Source organism: Netta rufina (assembly GCF_964035555.1).
Source record: "Netta rufina genome assembly, chromosome: 3".
NCBI lineage: Eukaryota > Metazoa > Chordata > Aves > Anseriformes > Anatidae > Netta > Netta rufina.
The window spans coordinates 80,458,626-80,479,364 of NC_140125.1; the positions used below are offsets into that span (position 1 = coordinate 80,458,626).

General features: G+C 41.5%; 1 protein-coding gene across 1 annotated transcript; it reads right to left on the reverse strand.

The window, feature by feature from the left end:
* Positions 1-1,383: 1,383 nt before the first annotated feature.
* On the reverse strand, positions 1,384-10,902 carry HDDC2 (HD domain containing 2). The gene is made up of 6 exons (XM_084283278.1): positions 10,797-10,902; positions 10,475-10,596; positions 9,465-9,567; positions 7,081-7,149; positions 2,734-2,872; positions 1,384-1,523 (listed from the first exon to the last, which is right to left on the reverse strand). Exons 1-6 carry the CDS (start codon positions 10,857-10,859, stop codon positions 1,429-1,431), a joined length of 591 nt encoding a protein of 196 aa, XP_084139404.1. The 5' UTR covers positions 10,860-10,902; the 3' UTR covers positions 1,384-1,428.
* Between the last annotated feature and the right edge of the window lie 9,837 nt (positions 10,903-20,739).

A 20,739-nucleotide genomic window follows, 5' to 3' on the forward strand; every position in this document is an offset into this window, starting at 1 on the left:
GGACAAAGCTCCACAGGCCTCACTCCACCTTCCTCGCAGTGCAACGATCAGCTACCAGTAACTACTATTCAGTGCTCAGTAAAGTGCAGATTGTTCCTTCAGTTACTCCACAGGGCACAACTGCTGCCCTGTGAGGTTCCCTGAGCAGAGCAGGCATCCCACACCTCATCCAGCCCAAGATACTCTGCAGCTCTTGTGAATTGTGCAGGTCGCTTGAGGCAAAAGCTCCCAGCCCCTCAGGGAAGCACTCTGTGTCTCTGCCACAGGCACCAGCTGCAGAATGCAGTGCGAGCTTCAGTCAGGCCCAAAGGTTTGCATCAAGGAGACATCTCCTGGAGTCACGGTGCCTGAAGACGTGCGCTCAGCTAAATCACCTGCCTTAAAAGGGGATTACAATTCAATATATTTTCATGCTGCCTCATCTGACATGAGGCTGAAGATAGAAAAGCTCACTCCAGGTCTCTACCATATAATTTTTCCAGGGGCAAACTTTCATTATCAGGTAATTGGTACATCACCCTAATCTCCAGCTGCATACTCAGTGCAACAGATAATAACACATACACTGGTCTTGCTTTGGCATTTAACACCACTACAGCTTTACTTTAACATACTGTACTTGAGCATTGTTGCTTCTGCTAATAACTGTCACCTGCAGCAGAATTGGTACTGGTGTACAACCGTGTGAACAAGGGAAGGCAAGCTTTACTCTGAAGTGGAGGTATCTGCACTAGACAGCAGCATCCTCAAAGGCCCCTTCCAATCTCAACTGTTCTTTGATTATCAATTACCTCTGCAAGCGTCCGTAAAGTCACCAGCTTGAGGTGAGTGGGAGTTAGGCATACTGGTTTAATGTAAACCTCACCTCAGCACCAGTCCCTGATAAAACACATAGTAGAAAAAAAAATGTATGAACAATAAATACATCGAGAAAGTGTAACCATGAGATTACCAGGGTTTTATCCATCATCACTTAAGGATTGTACACATCAAAGAAAATCTCATCTTTAACTTTGTCAAGAGCTTCCAGAGAAATGTGCTACCTGGTCTTGCTTCCAAGTAGCACAGTGAACAGGTATTAACTTCTGTGATGCAGTGTCCCTAAATCCACACATACTTAGAAGCAACAGAACAAGACTACCCGTCCCAGTCAGTGCGCTGTATGAAAAGATTTGTTTGCAATCAGCTAAATTTTGAACTTACCTGAATTTTGCCAGCAGGGAGCCTATTTGTGAGGCTGCATTGATCAAAACTTATTAAAACAACAACAAAACCCGTTCCTAGCCAAGTGGTCTCAGGATTTTCAGCAGTGAATACACATTTAAAAAAAAACAAATCTGCGGGCAGAATTATGTTATTGGAGGAAACACAGCACACAGAATGTAAAATAAAAAGTATTTTAATATAGCCACAGTATTTAGGAACACCTCAGGAATGTGGATGACATGTAGTAGCTGTTTTTTTATTCCTTTCTGTGTTGATCAGAGATACCAGCTGGAGTATTTCTGGGTGAACAAACTTTCCTGCAAAATAAAGAGAAAGTTAATGACAAATGCTCTCGTTTTTCTGCATGTGAAAGGTTGGCAGTGATGCTGCGTAAGGCTCAGAATAAAGTCTAAATTGTTCTTTTAAGAAAAACAACAGTCCCATTTTATTTCTACTATGGAATAACTACTGAACTAGTTATGGTCATTTCCTCCTGTCCCTCAACCCCTCCAAAAAAAACTTATACAGATATTTTTGCTCTATTAAGAAATTTAAGAACTAAAAAAGGGATGCTCCCTGACCAGGACAATCCTATGCTACATACCCTGCTACAAGTAACTACTCCAATTACAGCTGCACTTAGGGAATATGCTCTAGGCTCTACTGAGAAACTAGCTTAGTTTAAGTTACTGAAATCTAATAGAAGGGCAAAGATGCTGCTAAGAAAACGAAGTGTTCCAGCTCTGTTGATATTGAAGTTACATCATTTTTCTGAGAGCTTATTTCTGTGAGGAGCCACCAAGGTATAAATGGGACTTGTCAGTGACACTGGCCAGTCTGGACAGCGTATTAGGTCCTCTCCATACATTTGTTTGTTGTTTTTCCCCAGGACAGGATTACTTGTAGTCAGTCTTTTCGTGGTGTTCAAATCCCTTGGTAAAATTGTGAAGACAACTATTTTACCTATGTTTCCTTTTAACAATTAGTTTATTTTAGGAAGGATGAGCAGTAGAATAAAAAGTAGCACAACTGTACTTAAGATTTTTCACTGAGCTAGTTCTCACACATACCTTGGGCAGGTCACAGCTCATGAAGGGATAACAAATTATACTTCACTAGTTTGTGAAACACTAAATAAATAGGAACAACCTGCTCAGAGCACCAGCGACAACTGAAGCCTTCTTTACACCCCTCTGATGATACAAGGAGATTCTTAAACACATCCTAGTATAATAAAAACTGAGCCTCTCACTAGGACCAAAGCAATGTAAAAGGAACTTGGCATAAATGAGATTCGAGTTCAATACATACAGATTAATGCAAGGTCTCTTCACTCTGCAATAAGTTCCCCCAGTATACTTAGGGTATTTGAGCAATGAGTAAAATAGCTAGTTCGCATTTGCTTTGCACGTCTATCAGAAAAGAAGGCAATTCATATATTTCATTTACAAAAACAAACAAACCCCACAAAATAGAAATAAAAAACAACAATCCAACCCACAACAAACACACAGACAGGTGTCATACCAGCAGTTGAATCATAAAAATCCTGCAGCCTGCCAGGTGTGTTTTCCAATTCTTCGTACTCAAACGCTTGCAGTATCATCTCACACTGATCCAACTGTTTCACGAACTTGGCTTCTGCAGTACACTGGTTTTCGTACTCCTGAAGAGATTTGCAGATTACCAGTTATAAGAAAAAGTTGTTATAGTCTGAAACAGTGTCAGAAACCCTTCATAGATCTAGAATTTTCTTCACTAGTACAAGACACTCCATAAATATTCAGTTACCCCTTTCACACTCAAATTTAAGAAAGCTATTCAGCAAAACACTTACCTACATGGTAAATGTCTATTAAATGTAATAGGATTTAAGGACAAATTCTTTTTGCATACTTTAGCTTAACATATTGGTTTTACTTGCCAAAGTTTTGTTTGCAGTGGGGCTGCAGGGGTGGTCTCTGTGAGCAACTGCCCCATGTCAGATCAGAGCTAGCACCAGATCGCTCCAAAAGGGACCTGCTGCTGGCCAGAGCTGAGCCAGAGAGTGATGCTGAGTGGACCTCTGGGAGAGCAGATTTAAGGAAAGGGAAAAAAAATCCCCTGCAGCCTGTGAAGAGGCCCCTGGTGGAGCAGGCTGTCCCCCTGCAGCCCATGGGTCCCACATGGAGATCTCCACGCTGCAGCCTGTGGAGGAGCCCCCGGTGGAGCAGATGGATGTGGCCTGGAGGAGGCTGTGGCCCATGGAGAGCCCCCACAGGAGCAGGCCCCGGGCCGGAGCTGCAGCCTGTGGAGAGGAGCCCACGCAGGAGCGGGGGCAGAGAGGGACCGTAAGGGAGCTGTGGAGACAAAGCATCAGGGACTGTCTGCAGCCCCCATTGCCTGTTCCCCTGTGCCGCTCAGAGGGAAGATGTAGAACAGGGTGGACCTGGGGGAGCAGGGGAAGGTGTTTATAGTTTGCTTTTAGTTCTCACTGCTTGTCTGTTTTAACAGGCAATAAATAACATTAATCTCCATATGCTCAGGGTCTTCTTTTACCCATGATGGTAATTGTGGAGTGATCTCCCTGTCCTCATCTCAACCCTTGAGTCCTTCTCCATCGTATTTTCTCCTGCTCTTCCTTTGAGGGTGGGGAGTGAGAGAGTGGCTGTGGTTGTGTTTAGCTGCCCCTCACAGCGAAACCACCACACTTAAATATGTACCAAAGTGCTTTGCTGAATCAGGGAGAATATGCAGACAGCCCTATAGGACATACAAGCTAATTAACAGGTTCCATTTAACAATGTTTTCTGCATAAATATCTTTTTATGCCTTGCTAAGGCTATGAATTACCATGGTGTGTGCCTATGCATTACTATTACCTATTTTCAAGACCTATTTTGCACTTCTCTTCACCACTTGCTCTTTTTATAAGGAGTTGTTCTTCACATTTTTCCTGTCACTCCTCCTTAATCTCTTTGGTCTAATCCGTCTGAGCTGTTTGTCTTTATCTCTCTCCTAGGAGATGGGGAGGGCATTAATTTATGGGTTTCCTCCCCTTCAGACTTTAAGTCCTTTAATCTCTCTGCTGTCTTTACCCTCTCCCCATTCACTGTCAGTATGTATCTGTGAGTCATTCACATTTCTAGGCAACTTGAACAATTTTGTTGTCATTTGCCGCTAGTGATGGTTGCAGACAGGCTCACCTGTCTTTTCTAAATCTACTGTGTTGAATTTGAATCCACCGTTGAATCTACTGGTCTTCTCCTGACTTCAGCTGCAGGAAAAGGGTTCTTTCTGTATAAGTTATCATTGCCATGACACCCTCAGCAGGTCTGACCCCACTCATCATCCCCACCACGGATAATCAGACCAGAGGCTTCAGTACACACCAGGCCCATCTGTGCTGCCACATTTATTTATCACACTTACTGCTTTACATTTGAAAATCAGAAATCCAGATTTTAATAGCCACGATTGGTTAAATACACTACTCAAACTTAAATTATCCTTTAAGTTTTCAATTTAATTTTTATCATTATTTTAATGATCAATTTTGTTAGTGTTTTTATTTTCCTCTCCTCCATTCAACCTGAACTTTACCCCATATTTTAGTTGTTTAAATACTGCAGTTTATTTTCTATTTATTTCTACCTTTTATTTTTTTTTGGCCACTGAAAAGAACAAACACTTCTAGCAGCATTAAAAAGGACAACTTCAGGAGGAGAACGATGGCTTGTAAAGGTCTGTTCCACCTCCAGCAATTAACTGGGAGTATCAACCTCTTACTGATCTTTGTGCCACACAACTCACCCGATCTCATTCATACCTCAGCTTACATTAACCTCAAGAAACGCCAGCTATTATATGTGCAGCTGCGCACAGTGCTCAAATAAACACTTTTTCTTCCCCACAGGTGTTTAAGAATGTGAAATAAAAGCATACTTGGGAAAAAGAGTACCTGGTTCTTCAAACACCACAGCCTGGCTTTTAAAATTACTCCTCTGATTTTGTTCTTGAAAATAAAAAGCAGGACAGAGCTGAACCATGCACACCCATTTACTTTAATGTTTTTTTCCAAACATATCCTGAACTAAGCTAGGAAATAAAATTATCTCGGGCATCTTTCTGCTACCTCTCCCCTGCATTACGCAGATGCACTTGAAGACTGCCCACCAGTACAAACCAAAGCAGCAGTCTTCCCAGGGCCGAAGGGGAGCACGGGCTAGAGACTAGGGCTGAGCAGTTCAGGAATTCCTCAGTAAGAGTCTCAACAGATCTCGTCCCAGCCACTGTTCTGCTCTGGGCTATAACTTTCTTCACTCACAAAGAGAGAAGAAAATGCCTCTGGCTACCTAAGAGCAACATATCAAACCCAGTGATCTTGGGCTTCTTATTTTCTGCCTTTAAACAATAAAGTTTTCTTTTTAAAAAGTACCTACTTGTTGCGCTTAAAATAAGACCAGAGGGACTGCATGTGAATATTAGATTTTTAGGTTGCACTCATTGCTATAGATTACACTCATACTGCTACATTGGAGATGCAAAACCAATAAGTTATCCTAAAGGTAGGAATAAAGAACAAAAGATCAAAAGCATGCATATGTTAAATTACAGCTAGTGAGCACGATATCAAGCTAACATGCTGAAGAACTAACTGAATAGAGAATCAGCTCCTATACAGTCAGAAGCCTGAGGCAAAGAAAAACAGTACGGAAAAGAAATTCTATAAGATTAATCTTATCTAGCCTAAACTCCTGTTCTTCAATTTTAGCAGCTTCCCGAGGAAGAAGGAACCAGTGCTTACTAACCAAATGCACATATTTCCTAGATCTGGTTGTGCTGATTTATGCCCTTTACCTTGAAGTACAGAACCAAAAACCCAGCCCTGCTGCCAGCTTCACCACACAACTACAACAAGGAAAATGAAGCAAAACAAGCAGGTGGTTATAATCCAAGGCAGAAATTGGCTGCCAGCATCTGGAATTTAAATACAGCCCAAGTGGAAAGGTAAGAATGCCAGCACAAAATACACGTACAGCTTCAGATACAGAGGCCAATTAACATAGCTGTTTGCAACACACTGTGAACAAGAGTTTGTGAATGCATTTGTCTTCATGCAATTGCATGCCAGGAGAATATAAAGCACAGTAATTACAAACATGAAGTCTTTGGAAATAATCTAATCAACCCCAGTTTTTAACAGATCTTATCAATTAACTTTCTGACGCTTGAGTTCACATCAGAAAGTTAAATCACTTTCAAATCCAGAAGATACTTTCCAATACAAACATTTAAAGTACACAAGACCAGCCAGCAATTTGCATTGCTTGTAGAAAAGCACTATTCTTTTGTCAGTACTTCACAGTTAAGTTTAAGCCAAAATCTACTAGCAAATATTTTAGCTTAATGGGATGTCTAATAAAGAAATGGACGCCACATGAACCATTACATGCATAAAACGCAGAAAATACTCCAAGACATAATCAGTTGTCATTGTTTTTTTCCTCTATCATGAGCTGAAAAGAGCCAGATGTCAACAAAAGAGATAATGTGGTTAAAATAAATAAATAAATAAATAAATAGATCTTTCTCCAAGAGTGCTGGATGCAGAAGATATACCCTTTTTTCAGTTGTACAAACCATGCCCAGGGCAGGTCCATGTGGAAGTTTGAGAGGCCAAAGGCAGAGACTGGTTTTTCTACCAAAGTTTGGGGTTCCCTCTTAAAATAAATTTGTAAGTGACCTTGATTCACGCTGTTAACTTCACCTCCAAAGCAAATCAATCTACCTTGTTTGAGATCAAAATAAGGGATGACAGTTCCATAGGTCAACAGAAAGAGCATAATGGGTTACTGTCAATTTTAGCAAAGGATTAAAAGAATGCAAACTTACTTCCCAGAGTTCATAGATTTCTTTTTTGAGGTCCTCTGATAGAAGCTGGGTCAGCTGTTTCATAGCTGCCTGAAAAATAGAAGCCATTTGTACATAGCCATTTTTGAGTGAAAATATACTCAATTTATCTTTTTTTCCTGAAGAATGAATTACCTATTACCAAGTTTGTAGAAACATATACTACACAACGTATTACTTGGAAGTGCATGTGTACATGAAATCTTCTACAGGAACAGCAGGACCCCTTGGTATAGGAAACTGTTTAAGTGAATTGCTAGAGAACTAATCTGAAAAACTAAAAAAAAAAAAAAAAAAAAAAAAAAAAAAAATCTTAAAGAATCCAAAAAGAAGTCCAGAGCAAAACAGAGCGAGTCAAATGCCAGGCAACTACCACCAGCCACCAGCTCTGCCTTCCAAATTTAACAAGTCAAGGCAACATTTGTACTCACTAGGTAGGTTATAGGTACAGTTCATAGATGTAGCTTCAAAATCCAAACTCCTAATGCTGACAAACAACTGTCCTCACCCAAACTCGCCACTAGCACATTTGCACTAGTAGGGCTGAGAACAGCTTCTGACACAGGCAATGCAACATAAGCCTTTAAAAAATCTCTGATTTTGAAAAACAGACAACAAAAATCCATTTAATACTCTGAAGCAATAAAACACTATACTCCCAGACTGAAATACCATCTGTTCAATAACAGTTTTGGTAGAAGATTTAACACAATATCGAACTGATGGCATAACTAGCAAGCAGAAATTGTTCTGCATGCTCTTTGTATTCTCCCAGCTAATCAGCCTCATTTCTACTGTTTTCCTAGCAACACTTAGGGCTGCTTCTGAAACGACCAACATCACAGGGAAGACAAAGGTTTTATGCCATAATTGCTTCTCCACTTGAAACATAGGACAGAGTTATACAATATGACTGAGCTGCATCAGCTGCTCCCCAACACTGGGGAGCTCCTTTCAGCTCAGATTTCATCAAAATTCAAGGTTAGCAGGGCAAAATACAGGTAAGGCCAAAAAAAAAAAGGTATTTTTTTTTGTTTGTTGGTTTGTGTTTTTTTGGTTTGTTTGCTTCTTTTAATTTTCTGCTGCCTTAGCCTTAGTGAGACTAGCTGATTAAACAATGCACAAGCAGACCAGCTTGCTCTACAGCTTACACTGAGGTGGTTGTGAAAGGGAAAAAGAGAAGTCAGAAGCAGCAGCATATGGATAATTCAGTTCAAGCTATCTAAGCTCATGAAGCTGTTACCCTTACTGTGTTTTTACAGCAAAGTACTTCAGAGTTAATCTAAATGTTTAATGCTTGATGCTGCTTCCCACTAAGTCAACAACAACAAAAAAGTCTTCAGTGAGCTAAATGAGAGCTGCAAGGAGCTGCAAATACTGAAGAAAAAAAATATATATATATTCTCAGGCATCAAGACATTTTTTTCATTTCCTAAATACAAATTAGAATTTCCTCTATTGAAATGTGAACCCTGAAGGCTTTAGGGAAAGAGGTGTTTTTTTGTTCAGTGTAAGGGCACACTAGAAAGTACACTGAAATAAAGAAAAACTAAAATTACAGTCAGTAAAGATAGTACTTCAAGAACACTGAACACTGCTTTGATCTTTAAGTTCCACTTCCTTAGCAAAAAGCTTACTCCTAGAATTAGTCATAACCCTTACTCTCAAGTTTTAAAAAGGTATTCAGAAAAGTGGAAAGAAAAAAAATCATTGCAACATTTTTTACACTTTGAAGAGCTAATGGTAGCCTCACAAGAAATTCCGAGGCATCATGTTGCCCTCTAGCTGTGACTGAAGGAGTGGTTTACATTTTCTTCAAATAAAACATTAAAGTAGAAACGACAAGCCAAGAGTTTAGATACGTACAAGGCCAAAAATAAAATAATTCTGGCCACACTGCACTCAGGAATGAAAGACAAAAGAAATGATACCCGTGTTTGGAGTCCTGTGCAAATTGTTTAAAGCAAACAAACAAACAAAAAAAACAGTGTATGTCACAATCAAATTTTCTGGCACCACATGTCTGCCACCATGAGAACCAACATATGCTGTTCTCAGTGAACCTACTCCCTGCTCCTTCCTGCTTGATAAGGCTGTCAGCAGGACTAACTCAGGCTACCAAAAAGCCTGCTAGCTTGGAAACAAATTATCAATGTGATTCAAAGATTCTCCTTCTGTAACTTTGTACTTTGTTATGTTACAGGTTAAAAAAATATTTAACAAGCTGAAAACTTTGGTTGTTAGTGGCCTATTTGTGCAATGCCAATGTCAGTATTAGGTTGCTTAGAGAGTCTCTTCACTACCACCAGAGCATTTAAAACATTTGAAACACTTGGCAGATGTGGTTTCACAGCTTACGTCTATACCTCTTCTCTCCTGTGTTTCTCCTCTTTTGAGATGTTGTCTGCAGGAGCAATATCTCCAACAATGCATTCAGCCATATCGTGAACCAACGCTAATCGTATGCATCTGACAAAAAGCAAAGACAGAACAATCATTTTTTCGTCACTTTAAGTTATGTCTTATTATTCATAAAGCTAAGGGGCCCCATAATTTATCCCCTTCATATATAGGGAAAGATTTTACATAATACATTTCACTTCTTTGCTAAGGGCCTAAGGGCCTTGTTTTCCATTTAGACATGATTTTAATTCCCAGTTTCTGTCTCCTGCTGCTTATAAATACAGATTTAAGTAAAAATATAGTTTGCACAAGAGCACAGCGTTCAAAAGTAACAGATGTAGTTTTCACATCTCAGAAAATCAAGCACACAAGAGCTACCTACGTTATATACATTACATTCTACCTGCTGCAAGGATAATATGATCTGCCACCACCCCAAATTCAATTTATAAGCTGACAAAACATGCTTGCAGCTAAGCGGCTACGTCAGCCTGTAGCATGATACTCAAGAAAGCCCTCACTGCTTTCATCAGCTCCTGAAGTGACAGAGCCAATATGACCCCACACTGTCCCTGACAACTCGTTCAATGCTAATGATGCTCTCTCTTCTATGCTGTATGATTTACGAGGCTCTGATTGCCGCTGAGTACTAACTCAGCCTGCCCAAACCCACCGAGCATGCCTTTGCTGCCTGTTGCTTCAAACTGCCTTTTACCTGGCCGCCTTCAGCTTGCTTATCTCCGGCTTGAGGGGAAGCCAGCTCAGAGCCTCAGCACTCTGGTTTTAGTGATAAAAAGCCTTCCTCCCGCTCACCTCTCCAGGTAAACAGCTCAAAGGATGGAGGGCAGGGATGTGGGGAAAGCGCTCCAAGCACCACCCGCGGGCCTTAGGAGCTCCTCCTCAGCAGGACGGCTGCTCCAGCGCCGTGCCCGCAGCTCCCCCGCGGCCAGGGGAACCAGGGGGTCTCTCTCACCTGTCCTTGTTAAGGTTTTTGTCCTCGCTCACCAAGGCCATCACCGCCATCCTGTACATGTGATCCGACACGCTCTCCGGCTTTGCCACGTTCCTGTACACCCATCCCGTCCGCGGCACCCTCTGCGGGAGGAGAGCACCGCGGTCACTCAGAGGGGCAAACCTCAGGCTCTGAAGCCACACGCGGGGAAATCCCGCCCCGCTGCCACCTCGGCGCTCCGGGGCGCATGGATGCAGCCGGCAAGACCCCGGCACCCCCCGGCCCTGGGCACCTCTCCCCCGCCGCCCAGCCCAGCCCAGCCCTGCCCTGCCCGGCCCGGCACCTTGAGCTGCCCCAGCAGCCGCAGGAAGGCGAGCAGCCCTCCCCCGCTGCCCCCCGCCGCCATGGGCTGCCTGCTCCGCCTCCCGAGCGTCCTCCTCTTCCTCCTCCTCTTCTTCCTCCTCTTCCTCTTCCTCCTCCTCCTCTTCCTCCCCGGTCTGTCCCGGGGGGGCTGCCCCGGCAGCTGGCCGGCGCCTCCCCGAAGGCCGGGGAAGGGGAGAGCCGCCTGGTGGGGTGGGTGTAAGGTGCAGCGGGGAGTTGTTACACACAGCTCCCCGGCTCCTCGGTGGTGATTAACTGTTTGATTAACCCCAAGGAAGACTGATAACAACAGCTCAGGCCGCGGCTACGAGGAGGAAAGCAACGGGAGAAGTCCGGGTGCTTGCGGCCATGGCTGCTGTAATAACGGGAGCATGGTGACTTACCACGGCCACAAAAAAAAAAAAAAAAAAAAAAAAAAAAAAAAATCCTTCCATGTGCAGGAAAGAACAGGAGTAGATAAGATTACAAGGGGATAATTACTGGTGGTGGTGAGAGAGGGGACAGGAGCCTGAATTACTCCAACAATGTGACACAAGTATACACACAGGTCACATAACTCTGTTGCGATGAAAGAGTCAAAATGAAACGTAATAACAGGCTGCACAATATTTGCTCACCAGCGTGTTTTCTTCTGATTAAATTCCACATACTCCAGAACCTTTTCTTCAAATCTTAAAATTGCCACAAATGTAGAGAAGTCAGGCAACAGCAAGAACTGCTGGTGAGGCCTTCTCTGGTCAAAACTGATAACACCAATGACCATTTAAGCATGTAGCATGCTTTTTTATTATTATTATTATTTTATTTTCTCCCCTCCCCCCCCCCCCCAAAAAAAAAAAAAAAAAAAAAAAAAAAAAAGAGCAGCATCATAGTAAATGGAAAGAAGCTAATGTAATTATTCAGAGAAAAGAGTGTGGTTATCCCAGCTGCTGCAATAAATTTTAAGGTAAGAGACTCCTGAAATGTGGCTACAGGCCCTTCCCCTCACTTTTGCAAGTTAAATAAATACACTAAATTACTTTAAAATCTGTAACTTTTCAAAATGCATTGCATTTCTTTGCTATTTTTATGTTACCAGTTGAAATAGCAGATAATGGCTTAAATGTGGCAATTAAATATTCTGCTTTCAGAAAAGAACATCTGCAGTTTGCCAGATATCAACAGATGGCAGAGTATTTTTATTTTTTGCTCCCATGTATACTTAAACACACTCCCAAATAAATAATACAGCCCAGGCGCATTTTGATCACACTTTAAAAGCTATCTTCCCACAATAAACAAGGGAAGACATCAGTTTTACATTTGTATACAATCACAGAAATGTTGGTTGGAAGGGCCCTTTGAACATTGCACAGTCCAGCCTCCCCACTGAAAGTAGGTCTGATTACAGTGTTGCCTTGACAGCTCTCAAAACCATCCAGTCCCTAGTTCTCCCCTCCAAAACAAAACAAAACAGGACAACATTTTTTTTTATCTGGGTTAACTGTCTTCCAAGTAAGTAATATCCTCCTTGGACATCCCAAGCCATTTCTGGCCATTGTGCATTGTTCTATTGCCTAGTATTACCAAGAAGCATTTAGCTGCCTTATTTGTAAACCCCTTCAAGTAGCTGTAGGCTGTTACTATGTGACCCCTTGCATTCTTCAACAGACAAGATAGGCCCAGCTCCCTCAGCCTCTGGGGGAAGTGATTTAGACAGTGATCATCTTGGTAGACCTTCTCTGTAGACACTCCACTTGAACTGAAGCAGCACCCAACTGGACACTGTCCTGGCAGGGCCTCACCACCACCAAGCAAAAGGGGACAGGTCAACTGTCCCCCTCTGTCAGCTGGCCATGCCCCTAATGTAGGCCTACTCTGTGGTTTGCCCTCTTTGGGATGAGCATGCTGTTGCTCATATTGGACTTGGGTTTCACATAACCCCAGGTTCTTCTCAGCAGAGCTGATCCCCAGCTCCTTTCTTCACAGCTGGTACCAACAGAAGGGCTTATTCTACCTTAGGTGCAGGGTTGCATATTTCTCCTTGAACCTGTTAAGCCTTCTGGCAGCCCAGCCCTTAAATTTCTCAAAGTCCTTCAGAACTGAAGCTCTATTTTTTAGTATGTCAATCATTCCCCCTACCCTAGCACTATCTGAAAGTAGGCTGAGGGTATGTCCTATCTCACTGTCCACGTTTCTGATGAATATAATGAACCATGTGAGCCCTAGTATCAACCCCTAGAGTATTCAATTTGCTGTAGGCCTCCAGGCAGGTTATCAAGCCATCAATTGCTACCCACTGAGCCCAGCAGTACAGGAGGTTTTGTCCTTCATAAATTCATACCAGCTGTTTTTGATTGCCTTCTTGTCCTTCACAAGTCTCTTTCCACCAGAGCTTCATCAACTTTCTTTATCTTGCAGTCTTTGTGGCTGCAAATGGATTCTTTCTGGTTTCTGAGCAGTAGTTGCATACCTTCTGAACTTAGACAAACACAAAAATAACACAGAGTAATTTAATTTGTATTTTAAATAAGATGTTGTGTCTAGTTCAACAGTGCTATTTTTAAGTCTAACTAATAGCAGATATTTTGTCTTTTAACTCTTTCTGAAGGTTTCTATATACTATGTTAAGTATATACAGCTCTTTAAATCTTATAACCCACTTGTTTTTTTGCAATTTCTTTAACACTTTTTTAACACAGATCAGTCTTGTACTATACACATGAGGAGGCATGTTTTTCAGTTTTGTGTGATAATTTCTTTGCCACCAGTGTCCTTAAGATACATTTCTGGAACTAATTCTCCTGGGACATTAACAAGGCTATGCTGCAGTCCCCAGGTGTAGCTGTCCTATACGTTTAGAAAATGCTGTCAAACTCAGCATGCCCACATACACAGTTTGATTTTCTATTGCACTTAAGAACTCTGCTCCATTTGAAGCCTTTGGAGCTGTGAATGCTCTGGAGACCTGAAGTTTCCAGCCATATTCAGAAGAACAGAAAGCTGCTATGTAACGGTTGCTGAACACAGCAACAGCATGATTTTACATATTGATGGGGAACAATTCCCTAGGCATCAGCTAAAAATAATGTCTTGAATTACTTTTTACAGCATGCAATAAATTTATTTAAATATATACATTAGAACATACTGCTTAAGTGGATAAAATATACATGAGATACACTTGTACTTAATACAACCATTGTAATTCTTTACAATTTTTAGGCAAACAGAACTGCTTATTTACCGTATTTTGCTACCCTGTCAGTACTTGCTCCCAGGTTTCTACCCTGGGACAGTACTAGAGCTATAATTCATGAGTATTTTCAAGTACTAATCATATGTATTGTGCGTAGTATTAAATACATACAACTTCTGTAGGGCTGGGGGACCATAATATAGTACAGATTTTATCTCTCTTAAAATCTGACATAATTTTATTCTTGACTAAGTAGCCTGAAAACAGCAACAAATTTGGGATGCCCAGCTCCTTACAATTTTAATCGGTTTTATTTATTTATTTATTTAAGAAAATTTAGCAATGATTTGCCAAGTCTCCGTACAGGATATTCAGATAAGGTTTAAGGATATTGATGTTAAGGTTTAAGTCTTAATCTTCCATCAGATGGCTTTCTTTCCCCATCTTTCACTGTAACAGATGGCAATCCAAAGGAGAAATGATAAATTATTTGCTGCTGAGTAAATATTATTTAGTATCGGGAGATGGCGCACTTTGCCCACAAATCCTTCGACCACATATTATGTTATCAAATGCCAGGATAAAAATATGCTTTAATTTCTTTAAGGAAATAACACTGGGGAAAAGAGATGTTTTACACACTTGGCACAGTAATATGAAAATTATTTCCACAAATGCCAGATGAATGGAGAAAGAAATTTTGACTCCTTTGAAGGTGTATCTTAATCAGCTTGTGCTTCACTTAACATAATGCCAATAGTAGCACTTGGGATTTTGAAACTTCTTGTGTGTTCTGCCAGTTTGGATTCTGCAAGCTCCATGTTGGTGAAATATCTTGAGAAAAATTCATTAATTGATTAGATTCATTTGTCATCTTCTGGCAGATTGAGAAAAAAAAGTGTAGTTCACTAGATGTAAGATGATTACGTATCACAGACTATTGAGGAGGAACAATAAACCCTGGTGTCCTCTTTAAGAGAAAAATTGTTGATAAACACTTGCCAGATGCTGTAAAATGTTTTATTTTTTTCCAAACCTTATTATATCTTCCTTTACATGAGGTAATCTTAGCAGCAATGTAGAAGTAGATAGTAAAAATCCTAGCAAGAATCCTGAGTAATGCTACAGACAAGACCAAACAGCTGAACTTACCTGTGTGTGTGCCATGGGGCTCTTTCCTCTCTGCCACATATTTTAGCTTTGACTTGCTCTATAGTTCAAGCAGGCAAGGTTCATAGGAAGGAGTTCAACACTGATGGTGTTGACTATTGGCTTGTTATTATGTGTAAATATTGACAAAGTCCAGCCCAGAGGTAAGCAAAAGGGGTAAGAATTCAATTGTGCTAGTCATTAACACTCAAGACTGCACTTGACCAGAGAGCTGCATATTTCAGGAGGTTCTGGCCTTTGGATTTGTGCAGAAACTCAGATGTCTGTGTGTTGCCTGTAGGAGTAAAGGCCATGTTCAGGCTTTGTAGAGTTTTAGTTCCACATGCATGAAGGGAAGTGGTTAATACAGTTAAATGCATGTGGCCTAACAAATTGGTCAGGATCCGCTCATTCAGCTTTCCTTTCTGAAAACTGCTGTGGAGGTCAGTAGACACAACCTGTGCTGATGGTCCCTCTGTTGGTGCTCGGATAGCTCAGGAGCTCTCCCATTGTTAATGTCAGCAAACCTGCCAAGTCTGACAGGCTGTGTTTGCAGGTCACCCAGATGCACCCTTGCTCATGCCTGCATGAGGCAATGTCCACCGTCAGGTATGCAGCAGGCATATATATTCCCCTTGTTGCTGTTGTATAACATCTTAGTCTTTTTTTTTTTTTTTTTTTTTTTTTTTTTTTTTCTGTCAGAACCCTTAGGAACGGCCTACCTAAACCTGTAAAATGAAGAAAAGACAACCGCAAATACTTTATTTGCAAATACTTTATTTGCGTAGAAGTAACAGATGTGAGGAGCATGGAACAGAACTTTGAGAATAGCACATTTAACAGAAAAAAAAGTCAGTTTAAAAGCAAACTGATCTTACATGAGCAGAACATTTCTAATGTAAAAAGGCATCTGAATTAGAGGATTAGGTCACACTGGCTGATTAACATCATTTGATCTTCAGCTATTGAAAAGCCACTGGGCTTCTCAGAGAATGGAAGCATTCAAACTTTAAATGAAACCACAAGCCTGGCTTAGAAAAAAACCTGCTAAACTGAAAACAACTTGCCTTGCTTCAGTAATTGTCATTTTTTCTCTGCTGCTAGGGGATGCATCCAAATCAGGATTTAGAAATCCCTCACATTTCAGTGTAACAAAGAAGAAATGCAAAACTGAATAAGTGCATCTGAGACACTACCTGGGAGAGACTTGTAGCATGTGAAGCTTGCCTTGCTTTGCCATATCGTATTTATTTCTTGTTTCAGAATGGAAGAAAGATACTCAAGGATATCTCTTTTGTTTATTTACTTTGTAATAGATTCATTATAATCTGCCTTTTTAATTGTTTTTGGGGGGAGGAGAAAAAAAAAAAGAAGCTCACCCTGGACCACAAGGCCCATTAAGGATCTGAGAGGGACACACTGTTGACATTTGATAAGAAAGCAAGAAAGGAAGGGAGTTTTCGTTATTTGTTATTTTCTAAAATTATATTTGTTTTAATATGAATGACTGTTGAGCATTTTTAATGAAGAAAAGTTTTGTGAATATTTTAACTTTTCTTGGGAACCTCCAAGCAAAATCATAACATACCAGCCTTGATCTTCTGGAATTCTCTAAGGTAAAGCAAGAAGAAAGGAGCCTTTATATGGTATAATTAAGCCCTTTGTCATTGAAAACACCAAGAACAACATGAAAATCCATATTTAAAAAAAAAAAATACTCTGGCTACCTCTCATTTCTTTTCTGTTAAAAAGCTTATAATGTTTTCACTTATTAAACTTAAATGAGTTTTGAAAGGATTTTTACAGTCCCTTGCTACTGTCAACACTTAGTAAGCAGACAGAAATTAAAGAATTTATTTCCTATCTCTAATGATCTGATGATCAGATTGCTCAAAGGTTTTTTCTCTGATCTTTAGAAAGTATTAACTAGTACAGATGAGCATTCTCTCTCTCTCTCCTTTTTTTTTTTTTTTTTTTTTTTAAATTTGAAAAAAATGCTTATTTAAGAATCATGATATTATTTTTGGCCATGGTTGTTATCTCAGTTGCTTAATCTGGAGCAAAGCAGTATTTAAAAATATGGAAAAACAGTGAATATTCTTGTTTGTACCCCCTCCCAGAGTCACACTGTTGGGTACTGCGCATTCATATAGTAAGTTTAGTTTAAGCTCAAAGTTTACAGCATTTTCAGCAGTCTCCCAAATGCCAGCCAAGTCAGACCCTGCTTAACTTCCAAAATCAGATGTGATCAGGCATGTAACAATGTAAAGAAAAATAAACCCTCAAAGGCACTCTGAATTATAATGTATTTTTTTTTCTGACATACAAGAAAGTACAAAATGGAAGTTTTATCACAGCTTCGCTTCCTGCTGAGTTCCCCCACCCACCCTTATTACTGTGAGCAACATTTTTCAAAATAAAGGCACACTGATTTGTTTGTTATTTTAGGCTCTGAGAAGGAGGTCAGACTGGAACACTGTCCAAATATATGCCTCCAGTTCCACTAAGGACCTATAAGCACGCTTATCTTCATCCGCTGTAAACCAGTTCATTGTCTTCCAGGGAGAGCTCACGATACCATATAGCTTTGCATGCAGCATTATAGCTGTAAGTGCACGTGCATGTTTGCAGGACCTGAAACTGCTTCATTCCTCTTGCTTCTCACAAACAAAGCTGCACTCAATTAGCCGCAGCCGCACACTCTCCTACCGCCAGGCTATTATTTTGCAGAGTAGGGAGTGAGGCAGCTCCAAATCCTCCCTTCTCTTCTGCGACCTCACATAGCAGCCACAGTTGGATGGCCCGATCTGTGCTCCACCAGTCCTGTGGGTCTACAGCCCCGTGGCCACCATGCCCTACTGTGGGGCTGCAGCCTGGAAGGAGACTGCTAAGGGCACAATCTGCAGCAACAGCTAGGGGCTGTGGTCCCTCCTCTCTCATGTGACTAAAGCATCATGTGCACTAATAATAATAAAAAAAAAAATAATAATAATAATAAAAAAAATCCACTTGCTATATTTGTCTGAATATTTGAGCTCCTCAGATATCCCAGGAAGAAATGCACCAGCTCTTGGCATTCTCTTGCTAATCCAAGGAAACCTTTTGCACGGGCCTCTGCTTTCTAACCTGAGATTGACTTTAATTATCCATTATTTTGTCTTCCTCTCTGTGAGCCTCCAGCTGAATGCATTGTGCCACCCAGCATATTAGTCAATCATCACAGCTTACAGAGCGCTCTACTTTACATCTTGGCTTCAGTGTCATTCATGTGCACTGAGTGGAGACAGCAAGCAGTTTTAAGACGCTGGGTAGATTTAAGCATGCTAGGGCCTGTCTGCCCCGATAGTAAATAGCTTTTCTGACATTTAAGCTGCACATGGCTTGATGTTAGGTCAAACAAAAATGTCACATTATAATCACTTTTTAAATAGCTGTTTCCGGCTCAGTTAGTACTGTATAGTTCCAGAAGAGAAAGCACTTACAAGCTGACAGACAGAAAGAGGAACCGTCTGTATAGGATGTTTGCCTAATCCCATCCCTGCCCTTGCCTGTCAGACTCGGAGGCTTTGTTTGTTTAAAAAAAAATATCTGTGTATACAGTTTAATGCCACCGCACTTTTCAGCCGGGCAAACTCTGAAGACAACTCGTGAATGAGCTCTGGGGAGAGCCCTTTGATGTAGCTGAGAGGGGTTTGGGTGGCCCAGGCAGCACAGTGACCTCAGCAGCATGGGGCGCCCATGCTGAGTCTTGACGCGGGGACCCTGCACTGCTGAGATGCTGCTGCTTGGAGGATACTTGTAGGCAAAATCCTAATCAGCTCTGACAGCAGAAAATGTGAGAGTTTTCACATTCCATAACACCACTCCTTAAATTAGGCTCTGCCTCTGAATCTCCCTGTGTAGGACGTGGACCACAGGGGAAGCCATGCGAGACTAACTTCCTCTCCCAGCCACCTCACCTCAGTGGCTAAAGTTAGATGGTGTGACCGTCTGCATACCGTTTCAGTGAGGCTCTGGCATCCTGCGCTGCCCTAAATGGCCCCTGTCATCCCCACAGGGCACAGCCATGCCTTGCCAAAGCACACAGCAGTACTCCCTGAGGGCCTGCCCCAGCCCACCCAGACCAGGCAATGCATTGGAGGAGCCAGTGAGGAGGCAGAGATGTGGGCATGGCTTCCCTCTCCACAGCCCCCAAATGGCTGGAAGTGAGGCCTGCACCCCGCCACCTGGAATTGTGCCTGAGGTGGCTCCTTCTTGTCTCTCTCTCCCACTTCTCCAAAACCTGTGTGAAAAGCTGCCCACCTGTGTCTTTTGTCCACTGTGTTACAAGCCCTGATGGGGGTTATGGGTGGTTTGTTTTGTGGCAATGGATGGCACCTTTCAGAAGGTGACAGCATTTTCCAATATAGAACAGGTCTAGAAGGTAAAGCATGCTCCAGAAGTACCTGCCTGCCACCCGGAGAGTCCTGCCCAAGCACCGCATGCCCCTGATGCTGCTTCAGCAGGGCTGCTGACCCCAGCCTGTAAGCCTTTCTTGTAAGGCATTTCCTTCCCCAGTTAGATCATAACTGTGGCACCGATCTGAGCTTGTCAGCATAGAAATTTCCTGCTATGGTGATTTTCCTCAGTATTCTGAAGCCATGCATACTCAATACTAAGTCAAAAATCAAGTTTATTTCTGTAGAAATATATTTCCAAGCTTCATTTAGACATTCAGCTGTAAATCTTAACAAATTCCTCATTTCACTTCAGAGTTACAGAGTGTGGTAGCTACTGTCTAATCACATAATAATGAACGTGAGAAATAAGCAAAATTCTTCCACTTTCAGACTGTGGAAAATAAGCTTTTGCCAAATGTGGTCACAAACTACAGGGCATTATAAAAGGGGAGCTGGAAAGAATATTATAGCCACAGAAAGGATGATCTTTTGTTTACAGCCCTCCAAGATTTCTTTACCAAGAAGTAACTTTGGTTATGCCTCGAATTTGTATGAAGAATTCCTTCTCTTTTTGGCACAGTTTAACATCTGTGAATGAGGAGTGCACCCACTCAGCCACGGACATGAAAACAAGTAGTTGCAGCTGCATGTGAGCTCGGGGCAGATATTTCGGGGCTGGTGGAGACTTCAGCCCAACTAGGAGATGGGAAAGGAAGACATAGGGGCTAGGTGAGGATTATGAAACAGAGGATATATGGTGCACAGTATATTTATTAAAAATAATCATGCATTTGAAGTCCAGGCTCCCCGGTTTAAGCCATCTGCCAATACAACAAATGAAATGGGATGAGAGGAGCCAACTGTGGGTGAGGGCTCCTGAGACAGCATGAAAAATAGCATGCACTGAAAAACAAATGTGATTTGTGATCTTACGTGGTACAGATTAGCTGACCAACAGAACTTGGACTGGGAAAAAGGAAAGGCCTCATGGAAGGTTCAGATAAAACTTTCTAAATATGAGTTTACATTTTGTTTTGTGTGATTCTTTCTTCTAAAAAACACAGTGCAGATAGTAGTGAGGGTAAGGGAGGAACAGCTTCTTGCATTACTTTTTTAATGACCTTTGAGGTGAGATCACT